Source organism: Staurois parvus, unplaced genomic scaffold (assembly GCF_062004578.1).
Source record: "Staurois parvus isolate SC_StPar_1 unplaced genomic scaffold, SC_StPar_1.0 ptg002646l, whole genome shotgun sequence".
Classification (NCBI taxonomy): domain Eukaryota; kingdom Metazoa; phylum Chordata; class Amphibia; order Anura; family Ranidae; genus Staurois; species Staurois parvus.
In genome coordinates this window covers 42,521-57,146 of record NW_028320442.1, presented here as the reverse complement: position 1 = coordinate 57,146, position 14,626 = coordinate 42,521, and the positions used below count along the sequence as shown (strand labels likewise).

The 14,626-nt window shown below is 54.9% G+C and overlaps 1 protein-coding gene across 1 annotated transcript in view; it reads left to right on the top strand.

The window, feature by feature from the left end:
- Window positions 1-4,605: 4,605 nt before the first annotated feature.
- LOC149430000 (stromal interaction molecule 1-like) overlaps window positions 4,606-14,626 on the top strand; it is a 44,943-nt gene continuing 34,922 nt past the window's right edge. Inside the window, exon 1 of the mRNA XM_089666268.1 lies at window positions 4,606-4,931. Within this exon, the coding sequence (XP_089522394.1) occupies window positions 4,823-4,931 (109 nt within the window). The 5' untranslated portion in view covers window positions 4,606-4,822. The remainder of the gene's footprint in view (window positions 4,932-14,626) is intronic.

The following is a 14,626-nucleotide window of genomic DNA, read 5'->3' as shown; positions in this document are numbered from 1 at the left end:
GATGGATGGATAATGGTTGGATGGATGGAGGGATGATGGATGGATGGATGATGGAGGGATGATGGATGGATGATGGATGGATGAAGGATGATGGATGGATGGAGGGATGATGGATGGATGGAGGATGATGGAGGGATGGATGGGTGGATGGATGATGGATGGATGGATGGATGGATAGATGATGGATGGATGAAGGGATGAAGGATGATGGAGGGATGATGGATGGATAGAGGATGATGGATGAAGGATGATGGATGGATGATGGATGGATAATGGTTGGATGGATGGATGAAGGATGATGGATGGATGGAGGGATGATGGATGGATGGAGGATGATGGAGGGATGGAGGGATGATGGATGGATGGAGGATGATGGAGGGATGGATGGGTGGATGGATGATGGATGGATGGATGGATGGATGGATAGATGATGGATGGATGAAGGGATGAAGGATGATGGAGGGATGATGGATGGATAGAGGATGATGGATGAAGGATGATGGATGGATGATGGATGGATAATGGTTGGATGGATGGAGGGATGAAGGATGATGGATGGATGGAGGGATGATGGATGGATGGAGGATGATGGAGGGATGGATGGGTGGATGGATGATCGAGGGATGATGGATGGATGGATGATGGATGGATGAAGGGATGAAGGATGATGGAGGGATGATGGATGGATGATGGATGGATAATGGTTGGATGGATGGAGGGATGAAGGATGATGGATGGATGGAGGGATGATGGATGGATGAAGGATGATGGAGGGATGGATGGGTGGATGGATGATGGAGGGATGATGGATGGATGGATGATGGATGGATGAAGGGATGAAGGATGATGGAGGGATGATGGAGGGATGATGGATGATGGAGGGATGAAGGATGATGGATGGATGATGGAGGGATAGATGATGGAGGGATGATGGATGGATGATGGAGGGATGATTGAGGGATTATGGATGATGGAGGGATGAAGGATGATGGAGGGATAGATGATGGAGGGATGATGGATGGAGTGATGATGGATGGATGATGGAGGGATGATGGAGGGATGATTGAGGGATTATGGATGATGGAGGAAGGGATGATGGATGGATGATGGAGGGATGGATTATAGATTGATGATGGATGGAGGGATGATGGAGGGATTATGGATGGATGGATGATGGAGGCACGAAGGATGATGGATGGAGGGATGGATGATGGATGGAGGGATGGATGATGGATGGATGATGGATGGAGGGATGGATGATGGAGGGATGATGGATGGATGATGGAGGGATGATGGATGGATGGATGGATGAAGGGATGATGGATGGATGTAGGATGATGGAGGGATGGATGGATGGATTATAGATTGATGATGGATGGAGGGATGATGGAGGGATTATGGATGGAGGGATGGATGATGGATGGATGATGGAGGGATGATGGATGGATGATGGAGGGATGATGGATGGATGAAGGGATGATGGATGGATGTAGGATGATGGAGGGATGGATGGATGGAGGATGATGGATGGAGGGATGATGGATGGATGGATGATGGAGGGATGATGGAGGGATGATGGATGGATGGATGATGGAGGGATTGATGGATGATGGATGGAGGGATGATGGATGGAGGGATGATGGAGGGATGGATGATGGAGGGATGGATGATGGAGGGATGATGGATGGATGGATGGATGAAGGGATGATGGATGGATGGATGATGGAGGGATGATGGAGGGATGGATGATGGATGGATGGATGATGGATGGAGGGATGATGGAGGGATGGATGATGGAGGGATGGATGATGGAGGGATGATGGATGGATGGATGGATGATGGAGGGATGATGGATGGATGGATGATGGATGGATTATAGATTGATGATGGACGGAGGGATGTTGGAGGGATGATGGATGATGGAGGGATTATGGATGGATGGATGATGGAGGCTCGAAGGATGATGGATGGAGGGAGGGATGAAGGGATGAAGGATGATGGGAGAATGATGGATGGATGGATGGATGATGGAGGGATGATGGATGGAGGGATGATGGATGGATGGAGGGATGATGGAGGGATGATTGATTGATGATGGAGGGATGGATGATGGATGATGGATGGATGATGGATGGATGGATGATGGAGAGATGATGGAGGGATGGATGAGGGATGGATGGATGATGGAGGGATGGATGATGGTTGGTTGGATGGATGGAGGGATGGATGATGGATGGAGGGATGATGGATGGATGGATGATGGAGGGAGGGATGATGGATGGATGGATGATGGAGGGAGGGATGATGGAGGGAGGGATGATGGAGGGATGATGGATGGATTATGGAGGAAAGGATGATGGAGGGATGATGGAGGGATGGATGAAGGGAGGGATGATGGGTGGATGATGGATGGAGGGATGATGGCGGGATGATGGATGATGGAGGGAGGGATGATGGATGGATGGATGATGGAGGGAGGGATGATGGATGGATGGATGGATGGATGATGGAGGGAGGGATGATGGAGGGATGATGGATGATGGAGGGATGATGGACGGATGATGGATGGAGGGATGATGGATGGATGGATGGATGATGGATGGAGGGATGATGGATGGATGATGGAGGGATGATGGATGGATGGATGGATGGATGAAGGGAGGGATGATGGAGGGATTATGGATGGATGGATGGATGATGGAGGGAGGGATGATGGATGGATGATGGAGGGAGGGATGATGGATGGATGATGGAGGGATGGATGGATGAAGGGAGGGATGATGGATGGATGGATGGATGGATGATGGAGGGGTGGATGAGGGATGATGGAGGGATGGATGAAGGGAGGGATGATGGATGGATGGATGATGGAGGGAGGGATGATGGATGATGGAGGGATGGATGAAGGGAGGGATGATGGATGGATGATGGAGGGATGATGGAGGGAGGGATGATGGATGGAGGGATGGATGGATGGATGATGGAGGGAGGGATGATGGATGGATGATGGAGGGAGGGATGATGGATGGATGATGGATGACAGATGACGGAAGATGAGGACAGATGATGGATGGATGATGGAGGGAGGGATGATGGATGGATGATGGAGGGATGATGGATGGAGGGATGGATGGATGGATGGAGGGATGATGGATGGAGGGATGATGGATGGATGATGGAGGGAGGGATGATGGATGGATGATGGAGGGATGATGGAGGGAGGGATGATGGATGGAGGGATGGATGGATGGATGGATGGAGGGATGATGGATGGAGGGATGATGGATGGATGATGGAGGGAGGGATGATGGATGGATGATGGAGGGAGGGATGATGGATGGATGATGGAGGGATGATGGAGGGAGGGATGATGGATGGAGGGATGGATGGATGGATGGAGGGATGATGGATGGAGGGATGATGGATGGATGATGGAGGGAGGGATGATGGATGGATGATGGAGGGATGATGGATGGATGATGGAGGGATGATGGAGGGAGGGATGATGGATGGAGGGATGGATGGATGGATGGAGGGATGATGGATGGAGGGATGATGGATGGATGATGGATGACAGATGACGGAAGATGAGGACAGATGATGGATGGATGATGGATGGAGGGATGATGGATGGAGGGATGATGGACGGATGGATGATGGATGGAGGGATGATGGATGGAGGGATGATGGACGGATGGATGATGGATGGAGGGATGATGGACGGATGGATGATGGATGGAGGGATGATGGATGGAGGGATGGATGGATGGATGGATGGAGGGATGATGGATGGAGGGATGATGGATGGAGGGATGATGGATGGATGATGGATGACAGATGACGGAAGATGAGGACAGATGATGGATGGATGATGGATGGAGGGATGATGGAGGGATGGATGATGGATGACAGATGAATGGACCAATCAGATTGGATCTCTGTGTCACCTGACCGCCATTTGGACTAATCCCGCCCACATATCAGGTTATAGCAGGTGAGCTCCGCCTTGTCTCTGATGTCATCGCCCTTCACCTCGCCTCCTCTAGGCTCCGCCTCTATTATATGTCAGCTCCGCCTCCTTTATATCCAATCATTCTTCATCCCGCCTATCCCCGCCCCTCACTGTATGACTCCTCCTCCTACCCCGCCCCTTCTTGCGGTGAGTTTTGCTGTTATGAATCAGCGACACCTGTTTGGGCGGGGCTAACTGTGGGGGGCGGGGCGTGTGAGAGACGAAGACTTATAGGGCCCTTCTTACCGATGTCAAAGGTGGGGGCGGGAATCAGGAAAAGGGGAGGAGTAATGGTGAACGGGGCGGATATATCTGAGCTATGGGCGGGGCGGATAGGTGAGGAAAGGGAGCGGCGACCGTCCATACATGGGAAGAGGGGGCGCGGAATTCCTGTGACATCATGAGTCGGGGGTGGGAACCGAGAGATGTGGGCGGGCCAGACAGTGGGGCGGAGACCTGTGACAGCGATCTTTCAGGGTCAGGGGAATGGGGAGCCGCGTGGAATAGGGGTGGAGCTTCGTGACGTCAGGGTTGGAGCGGCGACATTAGAAGTGACGTGGGAGGCGAGGAAGCGAGCTGTGGGCGGAGCGCTGTGCCGGAGGGGCGGAGATCTGTGACGTCAGCGGTGTGGAGAAGCCGCAGAGAGGAGCGGAGGCCGCACCGTCCTCAGAGATCGGAGGATAAGGATCGGTATATAGGGATCGGAGTGACATCGCACGGTGTGTGGGCGGGGTCTCGTCACATGGCCGGTCGGTGTGGCCCCTCCCCCGGGATGGATGTGTATTGAAGTGTCAGCTCCTGGGCCCAGCGATGGATTTGTGGTCCCGGCTGGTGGTGTGGATTGTGTGCGCGTCCTTCCTCAACCAGGGACGGGCCGAGAGACCCACCGGGGCCCCTCCGGAGGAATCCCTGCAGGCAGGTAAGACACGCCGGGGCCCCCTCCATAGATCGTACCGGGGGGCCCCCTCCATAGATCGTACCGGGGGGCCCCCTCCATAGATCGTACCGGGGGGCCCCCTCCATAGATCGTACCGGGGGGCCCCCTCCATAGATCGTACCGGGGGGCCCCTCCATAGATCGTACCGGGGGGCCCCTCCATAGATCCTTCTGGGGGGCCCCCTCCATACAGTACCGGGGCCCCTCCATACATTACAGGGGAGGGCCCTCCGGAGGAGTCTCTGCTGGCAGGTAAGACACGCCGGGGCCCCTCCATAGATCGTACCGGGGGTCCCTCCATACAGTACTGGGGGCCCCTCCAGAGGAATCCATGCAGGCAGGTAAGACACGCCGGGGCCCCTCCATAGATCGTACCGGGGGTCCCTCCATACAGTACTGGGGGCCCCTCCAGAGGAATCCATGCAGGCAGGTAAGACACGCTGGGGCCCCTCCATAGATCCTTCTGGGGGCCCCCTCCATACAGTACCGGGGACCCTCCATACATTACTGGGGGGGGCCCTCCGGAGGAGTCTCTGCAGGCAGGTAAGACACGCCGGGGCCCCTCCATAGAGCGTACCGGGGGACCCCTCCATACAGTACCTGGGCCCCTCCGGAGGAATCCCTGCAGGCAGGTAAGACACGCTGGGGGCCCCTCCATAGATCGTACGGGGGGCCCCTCCGTAGATCGTACGGGGGGCCCCTCCGTAGATCGTACCGGGGGCCCTTCCATAGATCTTCTGGGGTCCCCTCCATACAGTACCGGGGGAACCTCCGGAGGAATCCCTGCAGGCAGGTAAGACACGCCGGGGCCCCTCCATAGATTGTACCCCGGGGCCTCTCCATAGATCGTACCGGGGGCCCCTTCATACAGTACCGGGGGCCCCTACGGAGAAATCCCTGCAGGCAGGTAAGACACGCCGGGGCCCCTTCATTGATCGTACCAGGGGCCCCTCCATAGAGCCTTCTGGGGGCCCCTCCATAGAGCCTTCTGGGGGGCCCCCTCTGTACAGTATGGGGGCCCCTCCATACATTACTGGGGGGGCCCTCCGGAGGAGTCCCTGCAGGCAGGTAAGACTCGCTGGGGCCCCTCCAGTGAGTGTACCGGGGGGCCCCTCCATACAGTACTGTGGGGCCCCTCTGGAGGAATCCCTGCAGGTAGGTAAGACATGCCGGGGTCCCTCCATATAGTATTGGGTGGCCCCTCCATACATTACTGGGGGCCCCTCCGGAGGAATCCCTGCAGGCAGGTAAGACACGCCGGGGCCCCTCCATAGAGCCTACCGGGGGGCCCCTCCATACAGTACTGGGGGGCCCCTCCAGAGGAATCCATGCAGGCAGGTAAGACACGCTGGGGCCCCTCTTACAGTACTGGGGGGCCCTTCCGGAGTAATTCCTGCAGGCAGGTAAGACATGCCAGGGGGGCCCCTCCATAGAGCCTACCAGGGGGCCCCTCCATACAGTACTGGGAGGCTCCTCCAGAGGAATCCCTGCAGGCAGGTAAGACATGCCAGGGCCCCTCCATAGAGTGTACCGGGGGTCCCCTTCATGCAGAGCGTACTGGAGAGGGCCCCTTCAGAGGAACCCCTGCAGGCAGGTAAGACATGCCGGGGCCCCTCCATAGAGCCTACCAGGGGGCCCCTCCATAGAGCATCCCCCCCAACTGTCTTCCATGGCCGTCCTCCTTGTATACCCCGGATGTCCCCTTGTCTCGTTCCCCTCTGTGGTGCCCCCTAGCAGCCTGCCGGATGGCTGCTTCACTATTGGTCACAATGGCAGCTGTCCCCGGTCTGGGGCCCGCGCCTGTCCCCGGTCTGGGGCCCGCGCCTGTCCTGCTTCAAGTAGGTTTTGTGTTTCCGTAGACCTGGATGGGAGTGCAGTGGTCACTTGAGGTGAAGGCTCCCGTTGACCCGTAACGTATTTCTTTGTTGGGGTGAACCGTGTTTATGTCCAGAGAACCCCAATATGACCCCCCGTTGTCCAGGGAGCCTCCATTTTGTTCATTCCCCCCCCCCTCCCCGAGGTACATTGGTCGGGGTGCCATCAGAGGTGAGGGTCTCGTAGTCTCCTGTTGGTCAGTGATGGTCGCCCGGCTGGTCTGGTGATGAGTTGGTCCCTTTCCGTCCCACATTGATGAGATACATGAGTGACGGCAGAGGAAGTCCTCCATCCAGTCTGCCACATTGTTGGCTTTGGTCTTTATTTCCCCCCTTTTTTCAGTGTTTGTCCCAACCATGTGTGACTCCTCCTACTGCCGACCTACCTCTGCCGACCTACCTCTGCCGGAAGTCTCTTCCAACCATCAGCTACCCTTTCAGTAATAAAATACTTTCTAAGATGACATTTAGACTTTCCTCCAGTTAGCTTGAGGTTGTCCCCTCATGTTCTTCATCTTGGAAATTCTGCCCTCCTGAACTGGAATCCCATCCTTCATGGGTCTCCATGGATTGTCCTCCAGACTACATGTTACATCAGTGGAGGCTCACTCGGAGTTTGGACAGCTGGACCATGTGATGACTTGTTTGGGATTTGTAGTAAAAAGTTTTGGCAGTGGGCTCCTGAAGTTGTCTAGTCTGGATATAGTACCCTCCCCAGGCCTCGGTGCTCCTGAAGTTGGCTAGTCTTGGTATAGTCCACCTCTGGGCTGTTCTCAGGGGTCTCCTGAAGTTGGCTAGTCTTGGTATAGTTCACCTCCAGGCTGTTCTCAGGGGTCTCCTGAAGTTGGCTAGTCTTGGTATAGTCCACCTCTGGGCTGTTCTCTGGGGTCTCCTAAAGTTGGCTGGTCTTGGTATAGTCCACCTCTGGGCTGTCCTCAGGGGTCTCCTGAAGTTGACTAGTCTTGGAATAGTTCACCTCCAGGCTATTCTCAGGGGTCTCCTGAAATTGGTAGTCTTGGTATAGGTCTACCTCTGGGCTGTCCTCAGGGGTCTCCTGAAGTTGACTAGTCTTGGAATAGTTCACCTCTGGGCTGTTCTCAGGGGTCTCCTGAAATTAGCTAGTCTTGGTATAGGTCCACCTCTGGGCTGTTCTCAGGGGTCTCCTGAAGTTGGCTAGTCTTGGTATAGTTCACCTCCAGGCTGTTCTCAGGGGTCTCCTGAAGTTGGCTAGTCTTGGTATAGGCCACCTCCGGGCTGTTCTCAGTGGTCTCCTGAAATTAGCTAGTCTTGGTATAGGTCCACCTCTGGGCTGTTCTCAGGGGTCTCCTGAAGTTCGCTAGTCTTGGTATAGTTCACCTCCAGGCTATTCTCAGGGGTCTCCTGAAGTTGGCTAGTCTTGGTATAGTCCACCTCCGGGCTGTTCTCAGTGGTCTGAAATTAGCTAGTCTTGGTATAGGTCCACCTCCAGGCTATTCTCAGGGGTCTCCTGAAGTTGGCTAGTCTTGGTATAGTCCACCTCTGGGCTGTTCTCTGGGGTCTCCTGAAGTTGGCTAGTCTTGGTATAGTCCACCTCCGGGCTGTTCTCAGTGGTCTGAAATTAGCTAGTCTTGGTATAGGTCCACCTCCAGGCTATTCTCAGGGGTCTCCTGAAGTTGGCTAGTCTTGGTATAGTCCACCTCCAGGCTGCCCTCAGGGGTCTCCTGAAGTTGGCTAGTCTTGGTATAGTCCACCTCCGGGCTGTCCTCAGGGGTCTCCTGAAGTTGGCTAGTCTTGGTATAGTCCACCTCCGGGCTGTCCTCAGGGGTCTCCTGAAGTTGGCTAGTCTTGGTATAGTCCACCTCCGGGCTGTTCTCAGTGGTCTCCTGAAGTTGGCTAGTCTTGGTATAGTCCACCTCCGGGCTGTCCTCAGGTGTCTCCTGAAGTTGGCTAGTTTTGGAATAGTAGCCCAGGTCAGAGGTCATGCAATGATCATCTGAGAACGTGAAAACGCCCAAAGCCCCGGAAGGGACATCAGCCGGTCTTCTGGGGGTTTGGAGGTTTTGAAGATCTCAGATGATCATTGGATGACCTGTGGTGAAGAAATAGCGTCCTGGGGCAAGTTGGGTGGAGCAGATAGCCCTGTACTGGGAGCGTATGGCTCTTCTGAGGGGTTACCAGCAATCGCTGAGAAGTTTCAGCATGTCCCCAGTGAAAGGACACCTGGGGTCAGATACTGATGAAGTTATCTACATTGGAGTTGTGGACTTCTCGTGGTCTTGAGGTGAAATGTTTGGTTCCATGAGCACATGAATGGTGGGAGGGGCAGCTCCTGGGCAGAATTGCATTGTGTGACTCTAGTTGGTGGAGATGGGGGTGGATGTGGCCATGAAAAGCCCCCCTTTCTTGCGTTCAGTTTGCCCGCTCTCCTCCCACATGTGCTGCAGTACCCCTAAAATACCTGAACCTGCGGCATACAGCGACCCATGTCCTGCAGTAGAGCCCCTGGTGGGTGGGTGGGGGGTTTCCTGTAGGGCAGTTGTTGTCTCATTTCTCCCATGTGCTCGGATGTCTCCTCGGTCATCTGTAGGTGTATGATGGAGTTGGATTTATGGTTGGCTCCGTAGACTGAGAGGAGCAGTAAAGTCCAACCACCGTGCAACACTACGAAGCAGAAAGCCCAGTCTGCATGTTCCATGTGCGAGGATGGGGGCGTGTCTGTATACCTGCTGTGCTGGGGGGGGACTATTCTCACTTTAGGGTCCCTCACCAGGGGGAATGAGGGAGGTCCGGGTTCCTCGCCGGGGGGAAGAGGGAGGTCCGGGTCTCTCGCTGGAGGGAAGGTCCGGGTTCCTCACCGGGGGGGAAGAGGGAGGTCCGGGTCTCTCGCTGGAGGGAAGACCTGGTCCCTCGCCGGGGGGACTAGGGAGGTCCGGGTCCCTCACCGGGGGGGCAAGGGAGGTCCGGGTCCCTCACTGGGGGGGCGAGGGAGGTCCGGTTCCCTCGCCGGAGGGGATATTTGGTCCCTCCAGCGTGGGGACGAGGGAGGTCCGGGTCCCTCCAGCGTGGGGACGAGGGAGGTCCGGGTCCCTCCAGCGGGGAGACGAGGGGGAGGTCCGGGTCCCTCCAGCGGGGAGACGAGGGAGGTCCGGGTCCCTCCAGCGGGGAGACGAGGGAGGTCCAGGTGAATACAAGTAATTTGAAGGTGGGTTGCAGTCATCCTTGGTCGGCCCTCACATGGACGGTTCCGGTCTCTGGATCTGTTTCCACAACACATCTGAGGTGACCACGCGTTGCGTTGGCCGGGCAGCTTTGTTTGGTGTGTTCCGGGCGGAGGGGAAGGTGCAGCTTTGATGAATGTAAATATCTCCTCGCTGGGTCTGGCCGGCCTCACCATGAAGGAGATTCATGTGCACCACCAGCAGGGTGTTAAAGGGGCAGTCTACCCAAAAGTCAGAATTTAGTTGTAAGTGGAGCCTGGTGGGCTGACTCCACCCCTTGGATGTCTCCACCATGAGATCTCCACCCCAGAATTCCCAGCTCTGATCCTGCACATATGGGATGGTGGGAACCCCTGATAATGGGCACAGGGATGGTGGGAACCCCTCATAATGGGCACAGGGATGGTGGGAACTCCTCATAGTGGGCACAGCGGGTGTACAGACCCGGGAACTCGGCACAGGGATGGTGGGAACCCCTCATAATGGGCACAGTGGGTGTACAGACCCGGGAACTCGGCACAGGGATGGTGGGAACCCCTCATAATGGGCACAGTGGGTGTACAGACCCGGATATTCAGCACAGGGATGGTGGGAACCCCTCATAATGGGCACAGTGGGTGTACAGACCCGGATATTCAGCACAGGGATGGTGGGAACCCCTCATAATGGGCACAGTGGGTGTACAGACCCGGGAACTCGGCACAGGGATGGTGGGAACCCCTCATAATGGGCACAGCGGGTGTACAGACCCGGGAACTCGGCACAGGGATGGTGGGAACCCCTCATAATGGGCACAAATGTCTAGCAATTCCAGTTCTGTAGACTGATTTTCTGGCAGCGTTGGCCTACTACAAAGCTTGCATGATCAGTCATATGGACGAGAGCCTCATGGAATGTCAAGGCAGATGCTGATTGATTCCTGACTCTCATTAGAGCTGGAGAAGTTTCTTGGAGACCCCACAAAGCCTCTTCCGTATTCCCGAGGTCCAGGTGGATGTGACTAATAGATGTTCCGTGACCTGGAGACCTGAGAGCCTTCTATCCCATGGAGAGTGTTGGGCAGTCTGAGGACTTCTTTGGATTCTGTGCCCCGCTGCCGGTTCTTAATGGTGACCCATAACAAAAGTGCCGGTGACCTTGACGATGACCCACGAAGTCTGCTCTGTCAGACCTTCTACATGTTTCCTCATGCCATGACTGCGGGGGGCGGTAATCTCTGGAAGCTTATACCTAGATATACGATATCTGCCAACTTCAGGTAGAGCAGGTCTTTTTCTATCTAGAATATACTGCTGTAGACCGCACGGTCCAGTATCCTCCTGACCTCCACCACTATGGCTGGTCACATGGTGGGTCTAGGTCTCAGATGGTGGGTCTAGGTCTCAGATGGTGGGTCTAGGTCTCAGATGGTGGGTCTAGGTCTCACATGGCAACTCAACACTGTTGAAGTCAGCAGTGAAGGGAAGGGTGAAAATGGCTTTGAGGTACCTGTGGCACAGGAAAGCCCAGTGTCCTCCTGACCTCCATTATTCTTCCTAAGGTGGGTCTGTGTCAGAGATGGTAACCGAGCACTCTATCCCTTGCCGTCACCCACCTTGGGACAAGTGATGGACATCTTTGGGGACTCTGGGCCTTCCTGTGCCACTAGACATCTCAAGGAACCAATTTCTCCCTTCCCGTTGTTGCTGGCATCTCTTCGCTTTTCAGTGGATTCCCGTTTCAGAGATACCCAACTTAGGACAAGAGATAGAGCTCAGAAGAACACTAGGCCTTTCGGGGCCCCAGAGGGTACTTCAAGGAACCAATTTCACCCTTCCCATCATTGCAGATGTCTATTCAATTTAAATTGGTTCCTTGAAGTATCATGTGGCCCTCTCACACAGACCCAGTGTCCTCCTGACCTCCATCACTGTGTCTGATCCCATGGTGGGCCTAGGTCTGAGATGGTAAACCAGCATTCTAAAATAGACAACAGCAGTGACAAGAAGGGTGAAATTGGTTCCTTGTAGTACCCTGTGGCCCTCTCACACAGACCCATTGTCCTCCTGACCTCCATCGCTGTGTCTCATCCCATGGTGGGCCTAGGTCTGAGATGGTAAACCAGCATTCTCAAAAACATCAGCAGTGACGGGAAGGGTGAAATTGGTTCCTTGAAGTACCCTGTGGCCCTCTCACACAGACCCATTGTCCTCCTGACCTCCATCGCTGTGTCTCATCCCATGGTGGGCCTAGGTCTGAGATGGTAAACCAGCATTCTCAAAAACACCAGCAGTGACGGGAAGGGTGACATTGGTTCTTTGAGGTGCCCCATGGCATAAGAAGGCCAAGTGTTCTCCTGACCTCCATCACTTGTCCTATGAGTTGGTAACCCAGAACTGTATCATGAAGGTATGCCAGCAGTGATGGGAAGGGTTGATTGAGGTACCTGGTCAAACAGGAAGGCCCAGTGTCCTCCTGACCTCCATCACTGTGGCTGGTCCCGTGGTGGGTCCATCTTTGAGTTGTTAGCCCAGCACTGTAAATTGTTTGGTGGAAATGATGCCTTGCCGTAGAGTTGGCCTACGTGTTTGGTGGAAATGCTGCCTTGCCGTAGAGTTGGCCTACGTGTTTGGTGGAAATGCTGCCTTGCCGTAGAGTTGGCCTACGTGTTTGGTGGAAATGCTGCCTTGCCGTAGAGTTGGCCTACGTGTTTGGTGGAAATGCTGCCTTGCCGTAGAGTTGGCCTACGTGTTTGGTGGAAATGCTGCCTTGCCGTAGAGTTGGCCTACGTGTTTGGTGGAAACGTTGCCTTGCCGTAGAGTTGGCCTACGTGTTCGGTGGAAATGCTGCCTTGCCGTAGAGTTGGCCTACGTGTTTGGTGGAAATGCTGCCTTGCCGTAGAGTTGGCCTACGTGTTTGGTGGAAATGTATCCTTGCCGTAGAGTTGGCCTACGTGTTTGGTGGAAATGTTGCCTTGCCGTAGAGTTGGCCTACGTGTTCGGTGGAAACGCTGCCTTGCTGTAGAGTTGGCCTACGTGTTCGGTGGAAATGCTGCCTTGCCGTAGAGTTGGCCTACGTGTTCGGTGGAAACGTTGCCTTGCCGTAGAGTTGGCCTACGTGTTCGGTGGAAATGCTGCCTTGCCGTAGAGTTGGCCTACGTGTTTGGTGGAAATGCTGCCTTGCCGTAGAGTTGGCCTACGTGTTTGGTGGGACCGTTGCCTTGCCGTAGAGTTGGCCTACGTGTTTGGTGGGACCGTTGCCTTGCCGTAGAGTTGGCCTACGTGTTTGGTGGGACCGTTGCCTTGCCGTAGAGTTGGCCTACGTGTTTGGTGGAAATGCTGCCTTGCCGTAGAGTTGGCCTACGTGTTTGGTGGAAATGCTGCCTTGCCGTAGAGTTGGCCTACGTGTTTGGTGGAAATGCTGCCTTGCCGTAGAGTTGGCCTACGTGTTTGGTGGAAATGCTGCCTTGCCGTAGAGTTGGCCTACGTGTTCGGTGGAAACGCTGCCTTGCTGTAGAGTTGGCCTACGTGTTTGGTGGGACCGTTGCCTTGCTGTAGAGTTGGCCTACGTGTTTGGTGGAAATGCTGCCTTGCCGTAGAGTTGGCCTACGTGTTCGATGGAAATGTTGCCTTGCCGTAGAGTTGGCCTACGTGTCCTCTGTAGCAGAATGGAAATGTTGCCTTGCTGTGGAGGCCGAGCGTCTCTTGTGGTTTCCTGTATGGTCTCTAAGCTGCTCTGACGATGAAATGAAGTTTCCAGACTCTGCCGAGGTGCTGACCCAGCATGTGTTCAGGAATGTCCTGAGCTCCGAGGTCAAGGCCCCCTCCACCTTGTCTCCAACCTCTCCTTGGAAAGTTTTCCTCCTCGGGGGTCTCGGAGCGGTGATTTCATGGCGTGGCTCCATGTATCTGGCAGGAACTTTGTTCTAGATCTGACTGCCAAGAAGTAGCCTGACCCTGGAGGTCTGGAGATGATGTGGGTTATGTCATACTAGAGATCCTACCACTGGTGGCAACTCTCCAACAGCAGGATCAATAAAGAGCGCCGTCATCTGATCCCCTGCTGGCCGGGGCCCTGCAGAGTCTCCTTCCCCCCGCTACACTGGAGATGAAAGCTGAGCTCCGGGCAAACCGATAAATACAGAAATGAGAGCGAGGATTTCTATTGGTCCATCCAGTCCTCACATTTACACAGCTCTGTCACACAGCACATCCCCTGTCTGGCAGAGGGGAGGAGACTGGAATTTTCCCTGATACAATTCAGTAACATGTTTATAGGTCTTGTCCCCCCCCCCCCCCCTCTGCTGTCTCTTCCTCTCTGCTGTCTCCTCCTGTCAGCGTGTCCCTCATTAGCCCATGAGCTCTGCCGTACACAGAAGTGGCTCGTCCTCCCTCTCCCAGTCTGAGTGTTGCTGCACAGTGGACTGCGAGAGGCTGATACCAGCTCAGATTTAGGTGACACATCCACAGGATTCATGAAATTACTGGGACACCCTTTTGCTGGATTCATGGTGTCACTGGGAGACCCTTCCACTGTATTCATGGGGTCACTGGGAGACCCTTCCCCTGTATTCATGGGGTCACTGGGAGACCCTTCCACTGTATTCATGGGGTCACTGGGAGACCCTT